Source organism: Callorhinus ursinus, unplaced genomic scaffold (assembly GCF_003265705.2).
Source record: "Callorhinus ursinus isolate GAN/ISIS: 27379988/994484 unplaced genomic scaffold, GSC_fseal_2.0 scaffold14, whole genome shotgun sequence".
Lineage (NCBI taxonomy): Eukaryota > Metazoa > Chordata > Mammalia > Carnivora > Otariidae > Callorhinus > Callorhinus ursinus.
In genome coordinates, this window is record NW_027397076.1 from 36,211,258 (window position 1) to 36,228,700 (window position 17,443).

The following is a 17,443-nucleotide window of genomic DNA, read 5'->3' on the forward strand; positions in this document are numbered from 1 at the left end:
AGCATTTTTAGAGGGAATGGAGATACTTGCAAATGTATAACCCACAAGAGTTAAACTGCAGAGAACATAATTTATTCAGCCCTTTAAAGCAGAGAGGGTATTTCCAGGATATTCAGTGTTGAGGCAGATTTATTGTAATAACAGCCCCACATTTTCTTTCCTCCTTTACAGTTTGTCTTTGTAACTCCTCCCATCAAGGGATTGAGTCTGTTTCCCTACCTCCTGAATCCCGGCTGGCCTTTTGGCTTGTTTTGGCCAATGGAATGCGGCAGAAGTGATGGTGTGCTGTTTCTAAACCTAATCCTCAAAAGACCTTGCACACTTTGCTCTCCCTCTTGGTACCTTCCTCTCCCATGAGAATAATCCAGGCTGGTCTGTTGGAAGGTGAGGGAGCAGTGAGTTGTCCTAGTGGAGGTCATCTGAGACCAGCCAGCTTCTAAAGTCCCCATCAGTTGACCACAAATACTTGAGCAAGCTCAATGAAGTCAGCCAAGCTCAACTTAGACTCCTAGCACTGGCTAGCTGACCCACAGATTCATGAGCAATATAAATGATTATTGTTTTAAGCCACCACATTTGGGGGGAGGTGTTTGTAAGCCACAAAGTGGCTTACAGAATCCTTGGGAAGGCAGAAGAAGTAAATTCTAGGGCCACATCACAGAATAGACTCACTAATGCCAGGAGTTGTCGAACGAGGAAATTCCTGGCTAGTCAATAAACCACTGCTGTAAACCCTGGCTCCAGAACTCTGTCACTGCTGCAGTGATCAGGCAGCTGCTTCTGGAGCTGCCCGATCAGAACCACGCTCCTGCCGCTCCGGCCATGACTTACACCATCACAACAGGTTCCTGTGCTTTGCCTTTCTCCCATCTAATTCAGTTTATGCAAGTGCTTGTCATCAGCGAAGTGTAAGTTATACCTGACATTCAGCTGCGAAGGGGCCTAGTGTCAAAGGAACTTTCAGCTTTCTAATTTCTGTAGTACATGAGAAGGTTGGAGTGGATTTGCAGTGTCAGCCTCAGTATCTGCCACAGCTATGATGAACTTAAATGAGCATGATTCCTAAACCTTATTCTGTAAGTTGTGCTCAGTGATATTGAAACAATTTCTTTAAACTCATATGTGCAGTGTTTTACAATTGGGTATATCATTCTCTGTAGGGTCGAACATTATTAATTCAATTACAGGAAGTTGAGAGACTGAAGGATGAACAACACAGTACTAAGATTTTATGAACTCATTGTTCCAGCAAAACCCAAATGAATAAGTTTTAAAGGGAACCAACAATTATAAGTCACTAAGGAGAGGAAAACTGAGTTATGTTTTGAAAAAAATCTTATTCCCCTTTTGATATCTGATATAGCATTACTAATAGAATAGTGATTGCAGAAGGAATAATAACAGGCATTTGGTCTTGACCTGAAGTTCTTAAGGTGCCTATACACTATGTGATAAAAGAATATTTCAAAATTTATTTTGGTGTAGGGTATGGATTTAGAAGGTTCTTAGAAAGACAGTGTCCTCTGACCTGACCTTAAGACATGACGTCTGGTTTTGAGTGGTCAGAGAATTAATGCTTCCCAATCTACAGAGTTAGAAATTCTAGAAAAACCTGTGTCCCTGTGGATACTTTCATACAGATGGTGATTTAAGACAATAATCACTGAAGAAAAGGGAAGGCAATTTTTAGATCACAGAATCATCAACAGTGAAGGCATTAAAGTGAAAAGAATTTTGTACCTTCATATTTTGTTCCTTGTGTCTTGTTCAGCAGAGGCACAACATGTTATTATGGTATGTGAGGCTTGCAGTGGCTTATGCCTTACTAAGAATCACTTTCTTTATTCAGTCATGGCCTTGTAAGGTTAGGAGTCCCTTGAGCTCACCCAAAAAAAAAAAAAAAAAAAAAAAAGTACATGTTGTCAAGAGAACCTGGAGTCCCTCCAAAAGGTGCCCCATTGATTCAAAAGCCAGACACTTCTTTGTCAACAAAGGCACCCCGTGGCGAAAAGTCTGGAGGATAAATTGCTCCTGGCTCATTGGTGAGTCTTAATCACACACCCTGTTTATTTGATTCTTAGTGACACTAATGTGAAGTATAAGCAATTTTGCTTCTGAGACAGAATCCATTGATTTAATTTTGTCATTTTTCTTTTCAGTTGTGCAATCAGAAATTCATTCATGTGAGGAAAAAGCAGTTAAAACCGATGGAAAAATGCCAAAGAAAGCGGCTGTCAGACTGATTGCTTTTTGGCAGAGACTGAGATTGAGATTTACCAAGGAAAGCCCACGTAAATATGACCCAAGAGGAAGTGACAGAGCTCAAGAGCATTACTAAGCCTCGAAACTGGAATTTCAGTTACCTTGCAAGGTATCTGAGAAAAAAAATTACATATATGCAAACACAATGTGGATGAATCACTGCGCTGATGGAATGATGGTTACTAAAACAGCTTTACTCTGATTTATGAAGCAACAAGAGAAAAAAAGACAACAGAGAGCAAGTAACTTACCTTTTTTGGGACCCAATCTTGAGCAAATGTTAGTTCTGCCCTGCATTCAGCTACCTAGGGCAGAACAAAAGGGAAAGTGAAAGGTCCTCTAGATCAGGTGTTTCCCAGGATGTAACTTAAAAGCAGCTGTCTTATCCTGTCTGCTCTTTAGTCTCCAGTCTTGGCTCAAACTTTCTGGCACTGGATTTAAAAGTATCTTCAGAATACCTGAGTGCTCACTTTTAGCCCCTTCCTTGAATCCTTCTTTCTATCCTTTCCTGAGCTCTTTCTGTATGTGTCTGTTCCCTCATTTGACTGTAATCAGATTGGAAGGCAGGCTCTGTGTCTTACTCATCTTTGTATTTTCTTTCCTCAACCCTTTTGTCTAGCAGTGTCCTGCTTACAAAATTACAAAATGTAATTTGTAATTTTTGTAATTCTATTACAAAATGTAATTGTAATTTTGTAATTCTATTACAAAAATGTAATACATTTTTGTTTGTAAAATAAAAATATGGTTAGAGGCACATACAGATTCAACACAAACATAAATTCGAATACAAGTACAAATTCTCCAATGTTCCAATTGCTGCCAAGAAAATGATGGGAGATTGTTAGATCTGTGAAGTGATTGACTTCCTGCTTTTAATAGAATAGGTAGCATATTTATGTTTTAAGTGCAAATAAAAGTTGTTTTTAAAGGATTTTGATATGCCTTTGTCTCTAAAAGAAGGAACAGACTTATTGCAATATATGCAAATCAAAGTGAATCTAGAAAGGGTTAATGGAGTTATTTTAGGTAAAGAGAATAGCCATAGTAACTACCAATACCTTAAAGTTTCCATGTATTTATAAGTAAGTTGAATGAAATGTTCTTCATCTTCATAGCTGCTGCTAATAGAGTTAGACTCATGAGTGAGGGAACAAGTACCTGTGAATGATGCTATTATATAACATCATTTTTTCTTTCTTTGTCTTTCTTTTATCCCAACTGATGGTATACTATACACATGTCCATAGTTTGCTTTTTTTTTTATACCTTCCATGTTAGCTCATTAAAAAATGCTTCTTTCTTTTTTTTTTTTTTTAAAGATTTTATTTATTTATTTGCGAGAGAGAGAATGAGAGACAGAGAGCACGAGAGGGAAGAGGGTCAGAGGGAGAAGAAGACTCCCTGCCGAGCAGGGAGTCCAACGCGGGACTCGATCCTCGGACTCCAGGATCATGACCTGAGCCGAAGGCAGTTGCTTAACCAACTGAGCCACCCAGGCGCCCTGCTTCTTTCTTTTTAAGGGCTGGATGGGTGGAAGTTAACAAGTTACAGTCTCTCACTTCCAATATTACCTTTTGGGCTCTGCAGACCCTTTGGACGCTGCTAACTAACTAAAGCTAGAGGCCGGAATGCTCGCTTTTGCTCACTGTTTGCTCTCAGCAGCACTTTAATGATGACCTTTTCTTCCATGGTAGCATCTGGTTGCAGTCACCAACTTTTCCTTTTCTTCCTTCCTTCCTTCTTTTCTTCCTTCCTTTTTTCCCTCCCTCCCTTCCTTCCTTCCTTCCTTCCTTCCTTCCTTCCTTCCTCCCTCCCTCCCTCCCTCCCTCCCTCCCTCCCTGTCATTCCCAGAGGCAGCCTCACTTTGTTCCCTAAGAGGCACCAGTACCAGCTGGGCAGTGATCCTTCTCAGAGGTCTGGCCAACTCCCTGAAGCTTCTAGGGCAAACCTCTGTGTTCCAGTAACATCAACATTTTCCTCTGCTCTTCTAACCTCAGGAGTGTGAGCTGCTTTCTGGAATTACTATCCTCAGTTTCTCCTTTTAGCTTTTCTAAGTTCTCCAATAACTCATTAACCAACAGTTTATAGTAAGCTTTCTTTCTCCAAATGCCTCTGGTAGTTTCTGTTTTCCCAGCCAGACCCTGATGGATGTAATATTTGACACCTGAAGTGGGTCTGACTCAGCTGGATCTGCTGGGTTGGAAGTCCCAAGGAGCAGAGCAGCCTGCACTGTCACCTGGACCTGCTGCATAGCCTGTTCTTGCTCTGGGCCCTGGAGCAACCATAATATATTTAACTAGGATGGACATTTAAATTGTTTCCAATTTTTGTTACTCTAAACAATGCAGTAAACAACCTTAAATATTTTTCACACATGGGCAAGTATATTTGTAAGATAAAGTTATAAAAGTAGAATTGCTGGGTCAAAAGGATTGCCAAATTGTCCTTCATAGAGGTGGTACTAATTTAATCTCTCACAGGTAATAAAGAGAAATCTAACTGCATGAGAAATAGAGAAATCAACAAAGGGAAGAGGGAGGCAGGTAGGACACCCTTGTCCTAGTAAGAGAGCCTTGGTCAGTGGAAGAGAGAAGCACGTCTAGAATAGAAGGTCATAGATTGACACAGAATGAAACCTATCACTTGAGGATTACTTTCTGGCTCAGACTCCATGGAATTCCCTTTGGAGAGAAGGAAGGCTAAAATACAAATGGAAAAGCCCTCTAAGACACTTTGATACTCACTTAATAGAGGGTAACACAAAAATGGGAGAGAGGTGCCTTGTCACAGATCACCAGCAGGGTGGGGCAGTCTGAGGAGGCTTCATGCTGTGCCCAGTGGAGACTCAGTACTCAGCAAATGTGGCTGTGGTGGCCAGCGGCAAGAGTGACACATACAGATGTGTGGCTATTGGAATTTGAGGCAGTGTTGCCCAGCATACCATATGTGCTAGCTGTAAGCACATGTGAAACACCTCCTAGGGACCCCCAAAACTCTTGGGTGGAACATTGTAGGTACTGGGTCTGTTTCCTGCGGTAGTAGAGAGTGTAAAGGCTGGCAAAACACAGGCTACAAACTCATTTACTAAGGTTGGCCCTTTTTTTTTTCATTTCCACATCTTTGCCTCGTTAACTTGAGTGGGCTTTTGTTTAAAAATAATAAAATAAAGTACTCTTCTTCTTTAAATCTTATAACCCATCTCAGCAAACCCAGGTTGTGACTCAAGTTATTTTTACCCTCTGCTGTTCTTGTCCTTTATTCCCTGCTCAGTAGAGCTCTACTGCAGTTATCATGGCCCTTGTTTAGCAGACAGGCTACATTCTACATGCTTGCTTTTGCTGATTTCACCTCAGCATTATGTGGTAACAAAATTGTGTATACAACCAGAGTTGTGTTTTTCCTACTTTGTAAGATCTGGGCTGTTTTCCTGCAGAGGACCTTTGTTTTATGTTCCATCATGTCTTGTTTGTGCCATTCTTAATTTACACGACAGAGATGCTGTCATCACCAATTAACATTTATCAAGGGCCCCCTGGATGCATGGCCACATAGGGGCTAATTTAATATTCTCTTTGTTTCAGATATCAGGTGCCTCCTTCAAATGAATTTTTAAGTATCTCCGTGATGATGAAGAAGAACAAAGACATCAATTAGGATTCAGGAACACAAGTCTTTGCAGAAAATGCTTAGAGCATCAAGGACTGCTATTAATATTTGAAAGTTTAAAAGAGGGTATACTTTTCTTCAGTCAACAAATGACAAAAGTAAAGGCACTGTTTTCATTGTTCCTGAAAGAAGCCTGGCAGCATTCCATTCAGACATCTGCCCTTTGATGGTCCCGTTTTCCTCATTACTTATTTCAGTCCTTCTAATCTTCAAGGCTGAGTCTGAATATTTCTTCCTGATGCTTCTTCTAATCATCTCTTCCCTTAAGGACAACTCCCTCCTCCAACTCCTGTAGCCCTTATTATTATACCTATCATTTGAAAATTTAGTACATGATACATTATACTATTATTGAATAAATAGATGTTCATTCTCTGCAATTATATTAGACAACTGTCTGGACAATTTCTTTCTTTCCCATTCTCAGAGGCAGCACAGTGTTCTGTCAATGGTAGAATCTGGAGAAATATTTATTGGTGACGATGGCAGCAGTCTATTAAAATCAGATGGAATTTTATTTTTTAAAATGAGTGAAAGGAGAGACAACGCTGAAGCTTTGGAAGTTGACACAAGCATCATTCATGTTTTCTAACATAAGAGCTCTATGTGCGTGTTTTTTGGTGGGGGCGGGGTAGTGGGAGAACTGGACGCAAGAACATCACTGGACGTAAGCAGTTTCTCTTTCAAGAGTCACTAAAAAATTTTTTTTGGCCTGCCTAAGCAATATTTATTTTTTGCCGACCCCTTTTGATGTGACAGTAAGTAGTGTAACATGGCTGTCAGTTGGAAGAACGGGTATTCAGGAGAATAGACCTGAACATTTTCATATCAGAAAAAGAAACATTTCGGTTTCGTCACAGATCTGGAATTAAGAACACACCTTCATGTTTTGTGACGTCACGAACTCGGCCCAGCGAGGCCTGCGACACACGAATCCCACCAGCCGGTAGACCCATTGTCACACAGGACCCGCAATACCAGGAGCGGCGGAGCTCTCCCCAGGACGAGGCTCTCGCTGGTGGGCCCCACCCACCCCGGTTCCGGGAGCCTCATTGGCCAGTCTTCCGCCCGCCATTTCTGTGAGTCCCCGGGATTTGCCACGGGAGGCGGGCGTCTCTCTTTCGGGCACTGATTGGTCGAATCTTAACGACGGCAAGAAGCTCTCCGAGTCTCTATTGGTTCTTAGGCCTCAGAATGGGCGGGGAAAGGCAGAGCGACCGGGCTCAAGGAGGAAAGCGCGGAGTGCGCCGGCGCGTAGTCGGGGACGCCAGGCCGAGGATTTTGCTAGGGAACCGACTGTTGTCGCCCCGCCCCCTCGGGGCTTTTTGTCCCGTTAACTGTCGGAGTGGCGGGGGCTCCGGCACCGGGCGACATGCCGGTGCGCTTCAAGGTGAGGCCGTGGTCTCCGGATCTGAAGGCTGCCTGGGGAAGTCGTGGCGGGGCGGGTGTGGGGCGCGGGGGCCACGCTGGCTTTCTGCGCGGCGCTCCTGGGCCCCGCCAGAGCCTGCCAGCTCCCGAGCTTGCCAGTCACGATCCTGCAGGATGCTTGGCTCCTCCACCTAGCTCCCTCTCCGCTCACACACACTTCCAAGTTGCAGTGTGGAAGCGTTAGATGGTGTTGAGAGAGACTGATTTTGGAGGACACGGAAGTGGAGATGGAAGGAGGGCACTTTGTAATGAGATCTCAAGTGGCTTCAGGTTGGGACACCTGTGGTCCCATCTCACAGCTTATCCTTTAACCCCCGCCCCTTACCTGCCCTTTAACACCTTAAAGTGCCTGTGTCTTTTAAAGGATTGAGAAATGGGACCTTGACAATGTAAAGATAGGGTGTAAGAAATACACATTGTTCATAGTTGTGCGCAAGTCTCAGGTAGGTGGTAACTGTCAGGCACCCATCAGTGTAACAGTTGGCCACAGCATTTCACAAACCCTGTTTTTTTCTTTTAACTTAAGGGCTTGTATCCAGAATGGGAGGGGAATTTTTCTTTGGTTGACTTTTCAAAATTTCGAAAGGTGAGGCATCATACTCAACTGAGAACTTAATTAGGATAATTCTAGTGATGAGGATTTGGATTGTCACCAGTTATCAGACAAGAGCCCAGGCTTTGGACTCGGACACCCAGCAAAATGTGACTGCTCAGGGCCTCAGATTCCTGCTAGCATCTGCCTCAGGTGGTTGTGAGGATTAAAGGATAGAACAGTGTGAACTGCTTAGCATGGGGCTGGATAAACAGTGGCTGTTATCAAGGAGTTCTTCTGTGTTTATCAATCTCAAGACTTTCAACTCTGTAGTGGTTCAGAAATTATTTTTACTGATGTCTTCTTTAAAGCAACGTTCATTAATTGCTTTGTACTCAAATTGTCTTTTGTATTACAGGGGCTGAGTGAATACCAGAGAAACTTTCTGTGGAAAAAGTCCTATTTGTCAGAGTCCTATAATCCCTCAGTGGGGAGAAGGTACCCATGGGCTGGACTTAGATCAGATCAGTTAGGTAAGTTGAACAAACTAATAGTCATTATAGCTTAAATAAACCTTGGGGTTAAGTTTGCAAAATGCTTAAAAATTGTGAAGCACTGTTCAGTTGGCCGGGTTGGCTTGCCCATTTGTTTAACAAATATTTATTGAGGGCTTCCTATAGGCCACGACTATTTCCAGCTTCTAGGGAGATAGCCTTGAATCAGACAAAGACTCTAACTGTAGGGAAAAGCAATAAACAAGTAACTCAGTAAATAAACCAGGTGATTTCAGGTTGTTATAGGCTGGCCTATAGATAACTTGGGGGAGGGCTAGATTGGAAGGAATACACTTGAGCTTCAATGGTCAAGAAAGGCCTTTCTGAGGAGGTGATATTTGAGCTGACACGTGAAAGCTGAGAGCAGACAGACCTGGGGAGGTGTACTCCCAAGGTCTTCAGAAAGGGAAACTTAGAGTAAGTGGCTTGCCCAAACTTCATAGTGAGTGGCAAAACCATGATTTGAAATCAAGTCTTTTTTGTGGAAAGCCTATGAGTTTGGAGGCTGTATTTTTGTCATCACACATGTCTCCTCCTGGAATCCCAGGGAAGTCAGAACCCTGGGCCAAGGTTTCCCGGAGCATGGTAAAGGGGAAAATAAACAGACTGACTTTATTCTACCTGCCTGTTTCATTCTCCCTTGCTAGAATATAAGATCTCTAAGGAAGGGCTCCATCTTCCTGCCTAGTAGATGACACACAGCCTTGACACACTCTAGTCCTTATTAAAACTAGTGTTTGAATAAATGAAAAAAAGTGACAATGCACATTAACTGCGTGACCTTGGGCAAATTTGGCCTGTTTTACCAAGTGGGGTTTAGGAAGCCCATTGCACAAGATTGCTGGGAGGGATTAAGTGAGATATTGCCTGTTGAGGGCCAGGTGCATATATTATAGATATATATATATGCATATATATAGTGCTTGGGGCCCCACATCTGAGAGTGCTTGAAGTGTGATATATATGTCCCCCAAATATTAGATATTTGAAACCGGGAGAAAAAAAGACATATGGGAAATAAGCATAATTTTCCTAAGCCTAGGAAATTAGTAAAATGAGAAGAGTGTTTCCAGGATTAGGTTTGGAGAAGAAAAAGAAGAGTGGGCTAGAGTGGGTGGCTGTGGGTTCCGCTGAAGCATCAGGATCCCTTACCCAGAGCCTGACTTCAAACAGTGGATGTCCCTGCTTCTTGGACAAGGTGGTGCTCAGAATCCTCCAAATGACTCAAAATCCTACAAATTTGAGGCTCCATTAGATTAACCCAAAGTAAATCTTAAAGTGTAGATATCCCACTGATGGCCTTTTATGACACTGGGGAATTGGTTAACCAGATTGTTGCCCCCATAACGTTTTAGCTTAGATCAGCAACATTTGGAGTATGGTACATTATGAAGGCAGGAACGGTCTAGGGGAGGTATATTAATGGGGAATATGGGGAATATTAAGTAAAGGGGAAGGGCAGAGTGAGAACTCCAGGATGTTCAGAAAGGGAGGTGGGAGACCAACAAGGAATAACAACAGTTTTACCTAGGATCGGCTGGATGTTCTTTTAATGTAGTGTATTTTTTCCCCTTAGTGTATTTTTACTGATGCTGGAAGAGAAGGGCAGACCATTTGAGAATCTTCCCCTTTCATTTTGCTATTCTACCAGAAGCCTCTCTCTGTGTTAAAGCAGAGGGAAGTCTAGGGCAATGGTCTTTAAACTTTCTTGCTTTCATATCCCTTAAGAGAGTTTAGTAAGTCTTTGTATCCTTTCGTATTTTTAAGTAGATATTTAATGTTTTTAATCATAAGTGTAACAAATAGTTTCAAAGGATATGATTTCTGGCATACTGAATATTGTGCATATGTTTCACATATGTTTTCTTAAAACTTTGGAGCTGCCAGTGTAGCTGATTCAATTTTTGGTAAATGTTCATCATATAATCGGTAAAGTCAGTCCTCATTGGCAAACTAACCAGGCAAATTAGAATTCTTCTCTTTGAGGGGCGCTTGAGTGGCTCAGTTGGTTAAGCGACTGCCTTCAGCTAAGGTCATGATCCTGGAGTCTTGGGATAGAGCCCCGCCTCTGGCTCCCTGCTCAGTGGGGAGTCTGCTTCTCCCTCTGACCTTCTCCCCTCTCATGCTCTCTCTCACTCTCTCTCCCAAATAAATAAAAAAAAATCTTAAAAAAAAAGAATTATTTTCTTTGAGAAAAAAGTCTAACTCTGTTTTTCAATTCCTATAAATGTGTTAACATATGTTAATATCTATTCATTTCACGTGACCACCCTCTTACTCCTGAATTTTAATTCTAAGATAGGTAGGTGGGAAAGGTGTGGACCTGGATGAAATAAGGCACTGTTTCTTTGTTATTTGTAGTCTCTGCCTTCTTTGCTTTGCTGTCAGATATTCTCAGTAGTTACACTTTCTTGAATTGTCTCTTTGTTTATCCTCCACACCTAGGAGAATTTTTTGTTCCTTGGGGCTGGCTGAGAGGTGTGTCTTTTGCGAAGTGGGAAATGGGGGGATGGGAATGAAGACTGAAGATGGCAGGTGCAGCTCTCAGGCCGACCAGTGTTGGGAAATAGTGCATATAGAGTTAGGATCTGCAAAATGATTCCCTTAAGTGGCCCATTTCTGCTTGTCCCCCAGAATGTCTCCATGTGCCTCCAGACACATGCATGCACCCAGTTTGAAGGCCACTAGACTAGGGAAGTGTTGTAAGGGTAGGGACCCTGGATTCAATGGCCAAAACATCTGTCGCAGAGGCTAAGAACTGTGGGTTTTATGTCATGCCAGATTTTTGGTTCACCTTCCCTCTAGTCTTTTTCTTTCTTCCCCACCCTGCACAGCCTTCTATTTGAAGAATGACCTCAAACTAGGACAGTATCTCGGTGGCTGTCATTCCAAAGAGCTCCTCTTACTTGGGTAGAAGGTTAAGTTTTTTGGACATTTGCTTGCCAGACAGAAATATAGAGAACTAGTATCTTAGCTTCTGTTAAAAGGGTTCATTCTCTTTAATTCTCAGGAAATCAAGGCAAATGTAGAACCAAGATCCAGCATAATGACATCTCATCCCTTCTCTTCTTGGTCTACTGTGCATAAGAGAAGCTTTGTGAAAAGATCCAAATTTTGACAGTACCAGGGCCCATTGTTCTGTTAAGTAGCACAGGAAAGTAATTAGAAACGGAGGCAACATGTCCTGCCTCACTTGCCAGGCCTGTCACGTTGCGATTCTGGTGACTTATGTTGGGATAACTCAAACACTGTGATCCCAATTTTTAAAGTTTTTCTATGTCAAACTTTCAGTACTTTTTTTTAAAAGCAAAGTTAAAGATCTTATGTTGACAAACTATACCTATTTTTTTTTTGTATCCTGCAACTTGAAGGACATTGTATCTCACCTGAATTTTCAATTCCATTTCTTCTCTCATAAATGTTATGAAAAATTGTCTTTGTAACTTTTTCAGTAGCTGCAATTTTTTTACACTATATTTTGTAGGAATCACAAGAGAGCCGAGTTTTATTTCAAAAAGAAGAGTCCCTTATCATGATGCACAGATTTCAAAATCTCTTGAGTGGAATGGAGCGATCTCAGAGAATGATGTGGTTGTATCCCCAAAACCTGAAGCCCCAGAAATAACAGAATCACAGGAGGCAGAACAAAAAGATGTTGTTAACCAAGAAAGTGTTCTTGCACTGGAAGCCTCCAGGGTTCCCAAAAGAACCAGATCTCACTCTACAGACTCCAGAGCTGAAGGGGCTCCAGATATTGTGGAAAATGATGCGGATGTAATAGCAAACCATATACCAGTTAATGAAAATGAGGACCTGGAGCATTCTACCAAGCTGCATTCAGAAAATGTAGATAACGGGGTAGGTATATTCACTGTATTTCTTTTGGAAAGCATAGCATTCTTTGTAAATTTCATCATCATTTCAGTAATACTACATTTTGTGCTTAAAAATTTTCCATTGTTGTTTTCTTATCTAATGTCTTATAGAATAGTAGACTGTTGACTTTAGTTATTGGGAATTCTGTTCTTAAGAGTTGCCATTTTGTACTGGTTATACTAAGATATCTCTTCATTGGATGGACAGCCTGCCTCTGGATTTTATTCATCTTGTATCAGCACCACAGTCCTAAGGGAGAGATCAAATTGAGACAGAGAGGGAGAGTAGTAGGCCATTACCTCTGGCAGGACCGGTGAGCTGACCTCTACCCAGACCCTTTTCAATTTCTTACTGTGTCAACAAACAGAATCCCAATTGACGAAATGCAAAAGGAAGGGCAGTTCTGGCTGGATCTCAAAGATCTTGGAGTTCTGCTCTCTTATGTCACACCTGGCCTGTGGAAGGTCCCTGGGAGCACATAAGCATAGGCTGCAGGGATCTGTGCAGACATCTGCCTGCCTCGCACGTTTTTCTTCAGTCCACTGCTTCTTCCGCATTTCATGTCCACCAGAACCACGGAGAGGCATTCAGAAGTGAAGAATCCTTGGCTTGTTGTGAAAACCAAGGGGGCACGGTAGAATCAAGGAAGGTGATGTGTAAGTGGTGGGCAGGGGAAGGGTGTCCCAGAAGCAATGTGTGGATAAGGTGAGGTGCTGCTGTTTCTTGGTAATAGATCTAATTATGAGTAATTGGTAGGAAGGGACTGAAAGATGCTATCTTTTTCTGGAATGCACAGAAATGAAGAAATAAAATTCCTTGACAGTATTAAGAAAGGAATTTTAAATGGTTTGACAGTTTAAAAGGGAGATTATCACCAATTGAAAAAAGTTTGCTGTACTACAATGTGCATGTAGATAACAATACTGTATACTTAAAAATTTGTTAAGAGGGTGGATTTCATGTTATATGTGTTTTTTTTGTTTGTTTGTTTTTGTTTTTTTTTACCAAAGTACAAGAAGAAGTTTGAATAGAAGCTCTTAATGACTCTGGGTGGGATTTTTCTTTCCCTAACAGTTGGATAGAGTTCTTCGAAAGAAAGCAGGATTGACCGTTGTTCCTTCACGTGATATCTTGAGGAATTCTGAATATCAAAGGCAGTTTGTTTGGAAGACCCCTAAAGAAACTGCTCCAGTTTTTGCAGCCAATCAGGTAGTTTAATGGATGTAATACATTTTTAAGTACCATCATCTAATCTAGTGATGCAGATTTACACAGAACTAAGAGCTAAAAGAAATTAGGTACTTGAGTAGGCTTGGAGGTAGGTTCTAGAAAAGTGAAAATGAGATTTTTGCTAAAATCATTCTATTACTTCTGATTTATAGTAGTAATATGATACTGTCCTAGGCTACTGATGATCATTGTTGCCAGATCCATCACATACACTAAATATGAGACAGGGTAATGAAACTTGATGCCTGGTAAGTTTCTGCATGCTGAGTTTTTTTTATTTAATAGAAAGATTATTAAATTGGTTTTAATCTAAAACATTGTGTTCATTGACTAATACGTTGCATGTTTTCTGTCTTGCAAGAAAGGCATAACTGCTTTGAATATCTTAGTAAATACAAGATACGTTAAAAGTAGCACAAGATACATAATCTTGTTTTTGTATCAAATAAGCAGTAATAGGAATTGTCAGCTTAACTATATTTATAAAATTCAGAAGCTATGATAACTAAATGTGATACTAGATTTCAGTGTACTTGTACAGTTTTTGGTACCAGACAACCATTACTAATAAATACTCTTGTTTTACTACCATCATCATCTAGACAGTTCTTAGGCTCTTAACTCTCATTTATGTTCTTAACCGTACTTCTAGGCCCAGGTCAGGAAATACCTCATTTAGAATATCTGCAGAGGCCCATGATAGCTTACACTTTTCTTTCTCACAATCTTAGCATTTTTCTTTATAAACAAACACTCCCCTTCATACACCCTCACATTCATTTTCTCTTGTATCTCAACATTCACTTGTAACCTATATACCCCTGAGGACTGAGAGGGTAGATTCAACAAGACAATAATATTAGTCATCTTACACTAAGGTAATAATACCCGTGATCCTATAAATTGTGGCGGCTTTGGGCTTGCTTACTTGTTATTCAGTTTTGTAAAAAACTGAAATTTGTATAACATTTTAGGAACATATAAAATAACGTAAGGTGATGTTTGTACCCTTTGTGAATCTAGTCAATAGGAACAGTACTTCTTTTGCTGGCTCACAAGTGTCCTTGAATAGTAAGTGTACCTACAAAATTACTTACTGCCTGAAAATTATAATTGTTCAGTTTTTGTAGAGCATTTCACCTTTCAACCTTTAAAGCTAATTCAAATCAAAGCCCCACTGACAGCTTTTATGTATTTCAGTGGAAACATTGTGTAGAAATGCTCTTTTTATAGGCCCCAAAATATAGTATAAAATAAATTGCTGGCGATACCTTCACTAGTAGTTTTATTGCTTTCATCAGTGAAGGTTTCAAATAATTTTGTGGGGAAGCAAATGCTCTTTGTTAATTCAAAGCATATCAATTTCAGGGTCTGTGGATTGAAGAGCCATGTGATGGAAACTTTCAATGCTTGTTGATAGGGAACCTCTAAAGCTATTCAGTTCTATTTTATCGAACACCTGTTTTCTGAAAGGATGTCTTGTATTAATATGTAAAGGAGTCTGAACAGTTTTTGGCAGAAAAGTCCTTGAGGTTTTACTCAGGAAAAGGATACTCTGTTTGGATTTGATCTGTATGAAGATGCACTAGTCAGCATTGTAAAGCAGTAATATAACTAATTTGCGCTCCTTATCTTTTCCTTTTGCTTTCTTTGTAGACAGTGGTGATATACCATAAAATAGAAACCATATTATAAAATATTAAAGATAAGAAGAAACATTTAAAAATAAAAACATAGGGATGCCTGGGTGGCTTAGTCGGTTGGGTGTCTGCCTTTAGCTCAGGTCGTGATCCCGGAGTCCTGGGGTCGAGTCCTGCATCGGGCTCCTTGCTCAGAGAAGCCTGCTTCTCCCTCTGCCTGCCACTCTCCCTGCTTGTGCTTACTCTCTCTCCCTCTCTGTCTGACAAGTAAATAAATAAAATCTTAAAAAAATAAAAAATAAATAAAAATAAAAACATAATAATTACCTGATTTTTTTCCCTTGCATTTAGCTTAAGGTAGGCAAGCAAAGGAGAAAAACAGAACAAATGAACACATCAGACATTCAAAATGTTAAGAATCTTCTCTTTTTGGAGGAAGAAAAAAAAATTCTAGGAAGGAAAAAAACCTTTAGAGCTGACAATAGAATTGCCTTATAAAGTGAATGTCTATGTTCATATCATTAAAATATGCCTATTTTACATATCCCATTACCATACTGATGGGAGGGAGAGGTAGGAAACTTTGGGGAGAAAAGATATGGGTCTTTTTTTTTTTTGGCTTAAGCATTATTTTTATTATAGTAACTATTATTCAAAACATAGTAATGAGTGTAGAAAGTTGATCTTTGAATTTTTTTCCCCAGCTTTATTGAGGTATAATTGACAACTAAAAATGATATATTTACAGTATACATGTAATGTTTTGATATGCATATACATTGGAAAATACCACAGTCATGCTAATTAACACATTTATCACATAGTTACCTTTCTGGCTGTGTGTGTGGGTGTGTCTTAAGATCTACCCTCTTAGCAAATTTCCAGTATATAGTATAGTAGTATTAACTATAGTCACTGTGTTGTACCTTGGATCTCCAGAACTTACTTTTTCTGCCAACTGGAGCTTTGTACCCTTTGACAAGCATCTCCCCATCTCTCCCACCCCTAGACTCGGTAACCACTATGCTGCTTTCTGTGTCTGACTTCTACTTAACTTAGATTCCAGTAGAAGTGAGTTCTGCTGTATTTGTCGTTCTGTGCCTGGCTTATTTTACTTAGCGTATGTTCTCCAGTTTCATCCATTTTGTTGCAAATGACAGTATTTCCTTCTTTTTTAAAGCTGAATGATACTCCTCTAATTGGGTGTATGTATCATTTTCCTTCTCCATTCATCTGTTGGTGGACACTTAGGTTGATTCCACATCTTGACTATTGTGAATAATGCTGCAGTGAACATGGAAATGCAGATATCTCTTTTGAGATACTGATTTCATTTCCTTTGGAAATGTACCCAGAAGTGGAATTGTTAGATTGTGTGGTAGTTCTATTTTTCATTTTTTGAGGAACTTCCATATTGTTTTTCATAATGACTGTACTAATTTACATTCCTACCAACAGTGTACAAGGGTTCTCTTTTGTCCACATCCTTGCCAATGCTTATTATCGTTTGTATTTTTTTAAATTTCTTATTGTTATGTTAATCACCACACATTACATCATTAGTTTTGGATGTAGTGTTCCATGATTCATTGTTTGTGCATAACACTGAGTGCTCCATGCAGAACGTACCCTCTTTAATACCCATCACCAGGCTAACCCATCCCCCCACCCCCCCCAGAACCCTCAGTTTGTTTTTCAGAGTCCATCGTCTCTCATGGTTCATCTCCCCCTCCGATTTCCCCCCCTTCATTCTTCCCCTCCTGCTATCTTCTTCTTTTTTTTTCCTTAACATATATTGCATTATTTGTTTCAGAGGTCAGATCTGTGATTCAACAGTCTTACACAATTCACAGCACTCGCCATAGCACATACCCTCCCCAATGTCTATCACCCAGCCACCCCATCCCTCCTACCCCCTACCACTCCAGCAACCCTCAGTTTGTTTCCTGAGATTAAGAATTCCCCATATCAGTGAGGTCATATGATACATGTCTTTCTCTGATTGACTTATTTCACTCAGCATAACACCCTCCAGTTCCATCCACGTCATTGCAAATGGCAAGATCTCATTCCTTTTGATGGCTGCATAATATTCCATTGTGTATATATACCACATCTTCTTTATCCATTCATCTGTCGATGGACATCTTGGCTCTTTCCACAGTTTGGCTATTGTGGACAGTGCTGCTATAAACATTGGGGTGCACGTACCCCTTCGGATCCTTACATTTGTATCTTTGTGGTAAATACCC

General features: G+C 40.6%; 1 protein-coding gene and 1 long non-coding RNA gene across 4 annotated transcripts in view; one reads left to right on the plus strand and one right to left on the minus strand.

Moving 5' to 3' along the window:
- Positions 1 to 6,930, minus strand: part of LOC141374117 (uncharacterized) — a 40,868-nt gene extending 33,938 nt beyond the window's left edge. The window contains exons 1-2 of the long non-coding RNA XR_012380730.1: positions 6,812 to 6,930; positions 2,514 to 2,567 (exon numbers count right to left, since the gene is read on the minus strand). This is a non-coding gene — a long non-coding RNA (uncharacterized lncRNA). The remainder of the gene's footprint in view (positions 1 to 2,513; positions 2,568 to 6,811) is intronic.
- Positions 6,931 to 7,155: 225 nt separating this feature from the next.
- Positions 7,156 to 17,443, plus strand: part of MDM1 (Mdm1 nuclear protein) — a 32,971-nt gene continuing 22,683 nt past the window's right edge. For 2 of the 3 annotated variants that reach the window (XM_025882958.2, XM_025882959.2), the window contains exons 1-4: positions 7,157 to 7,321; positions 8,310 to 8,424; positions 11,930 to 12,303; positions 13,396 to 13,530. In XM_025882958.2, the coding sequence (XP_025738743.2) occupies positions 7,304 to 7,321; positions 8,310 to 8,424; positions 11,930 to 12,303; positions 13,396 to 13,530 (642 nt within the window). In that variant the 5' untranslated portion in view covers positions 7,157 to 7,303. Of the gene's footprint in view, positions 7,322 to 8,309; positions 8,425 to 11,929; positions 12,304 to 13,395; positions 13,531 to 17,443 lie in introns of all 3 variants that reach the window. The other variant, XM_025882960.2, reaches the window with a different exon arrangement.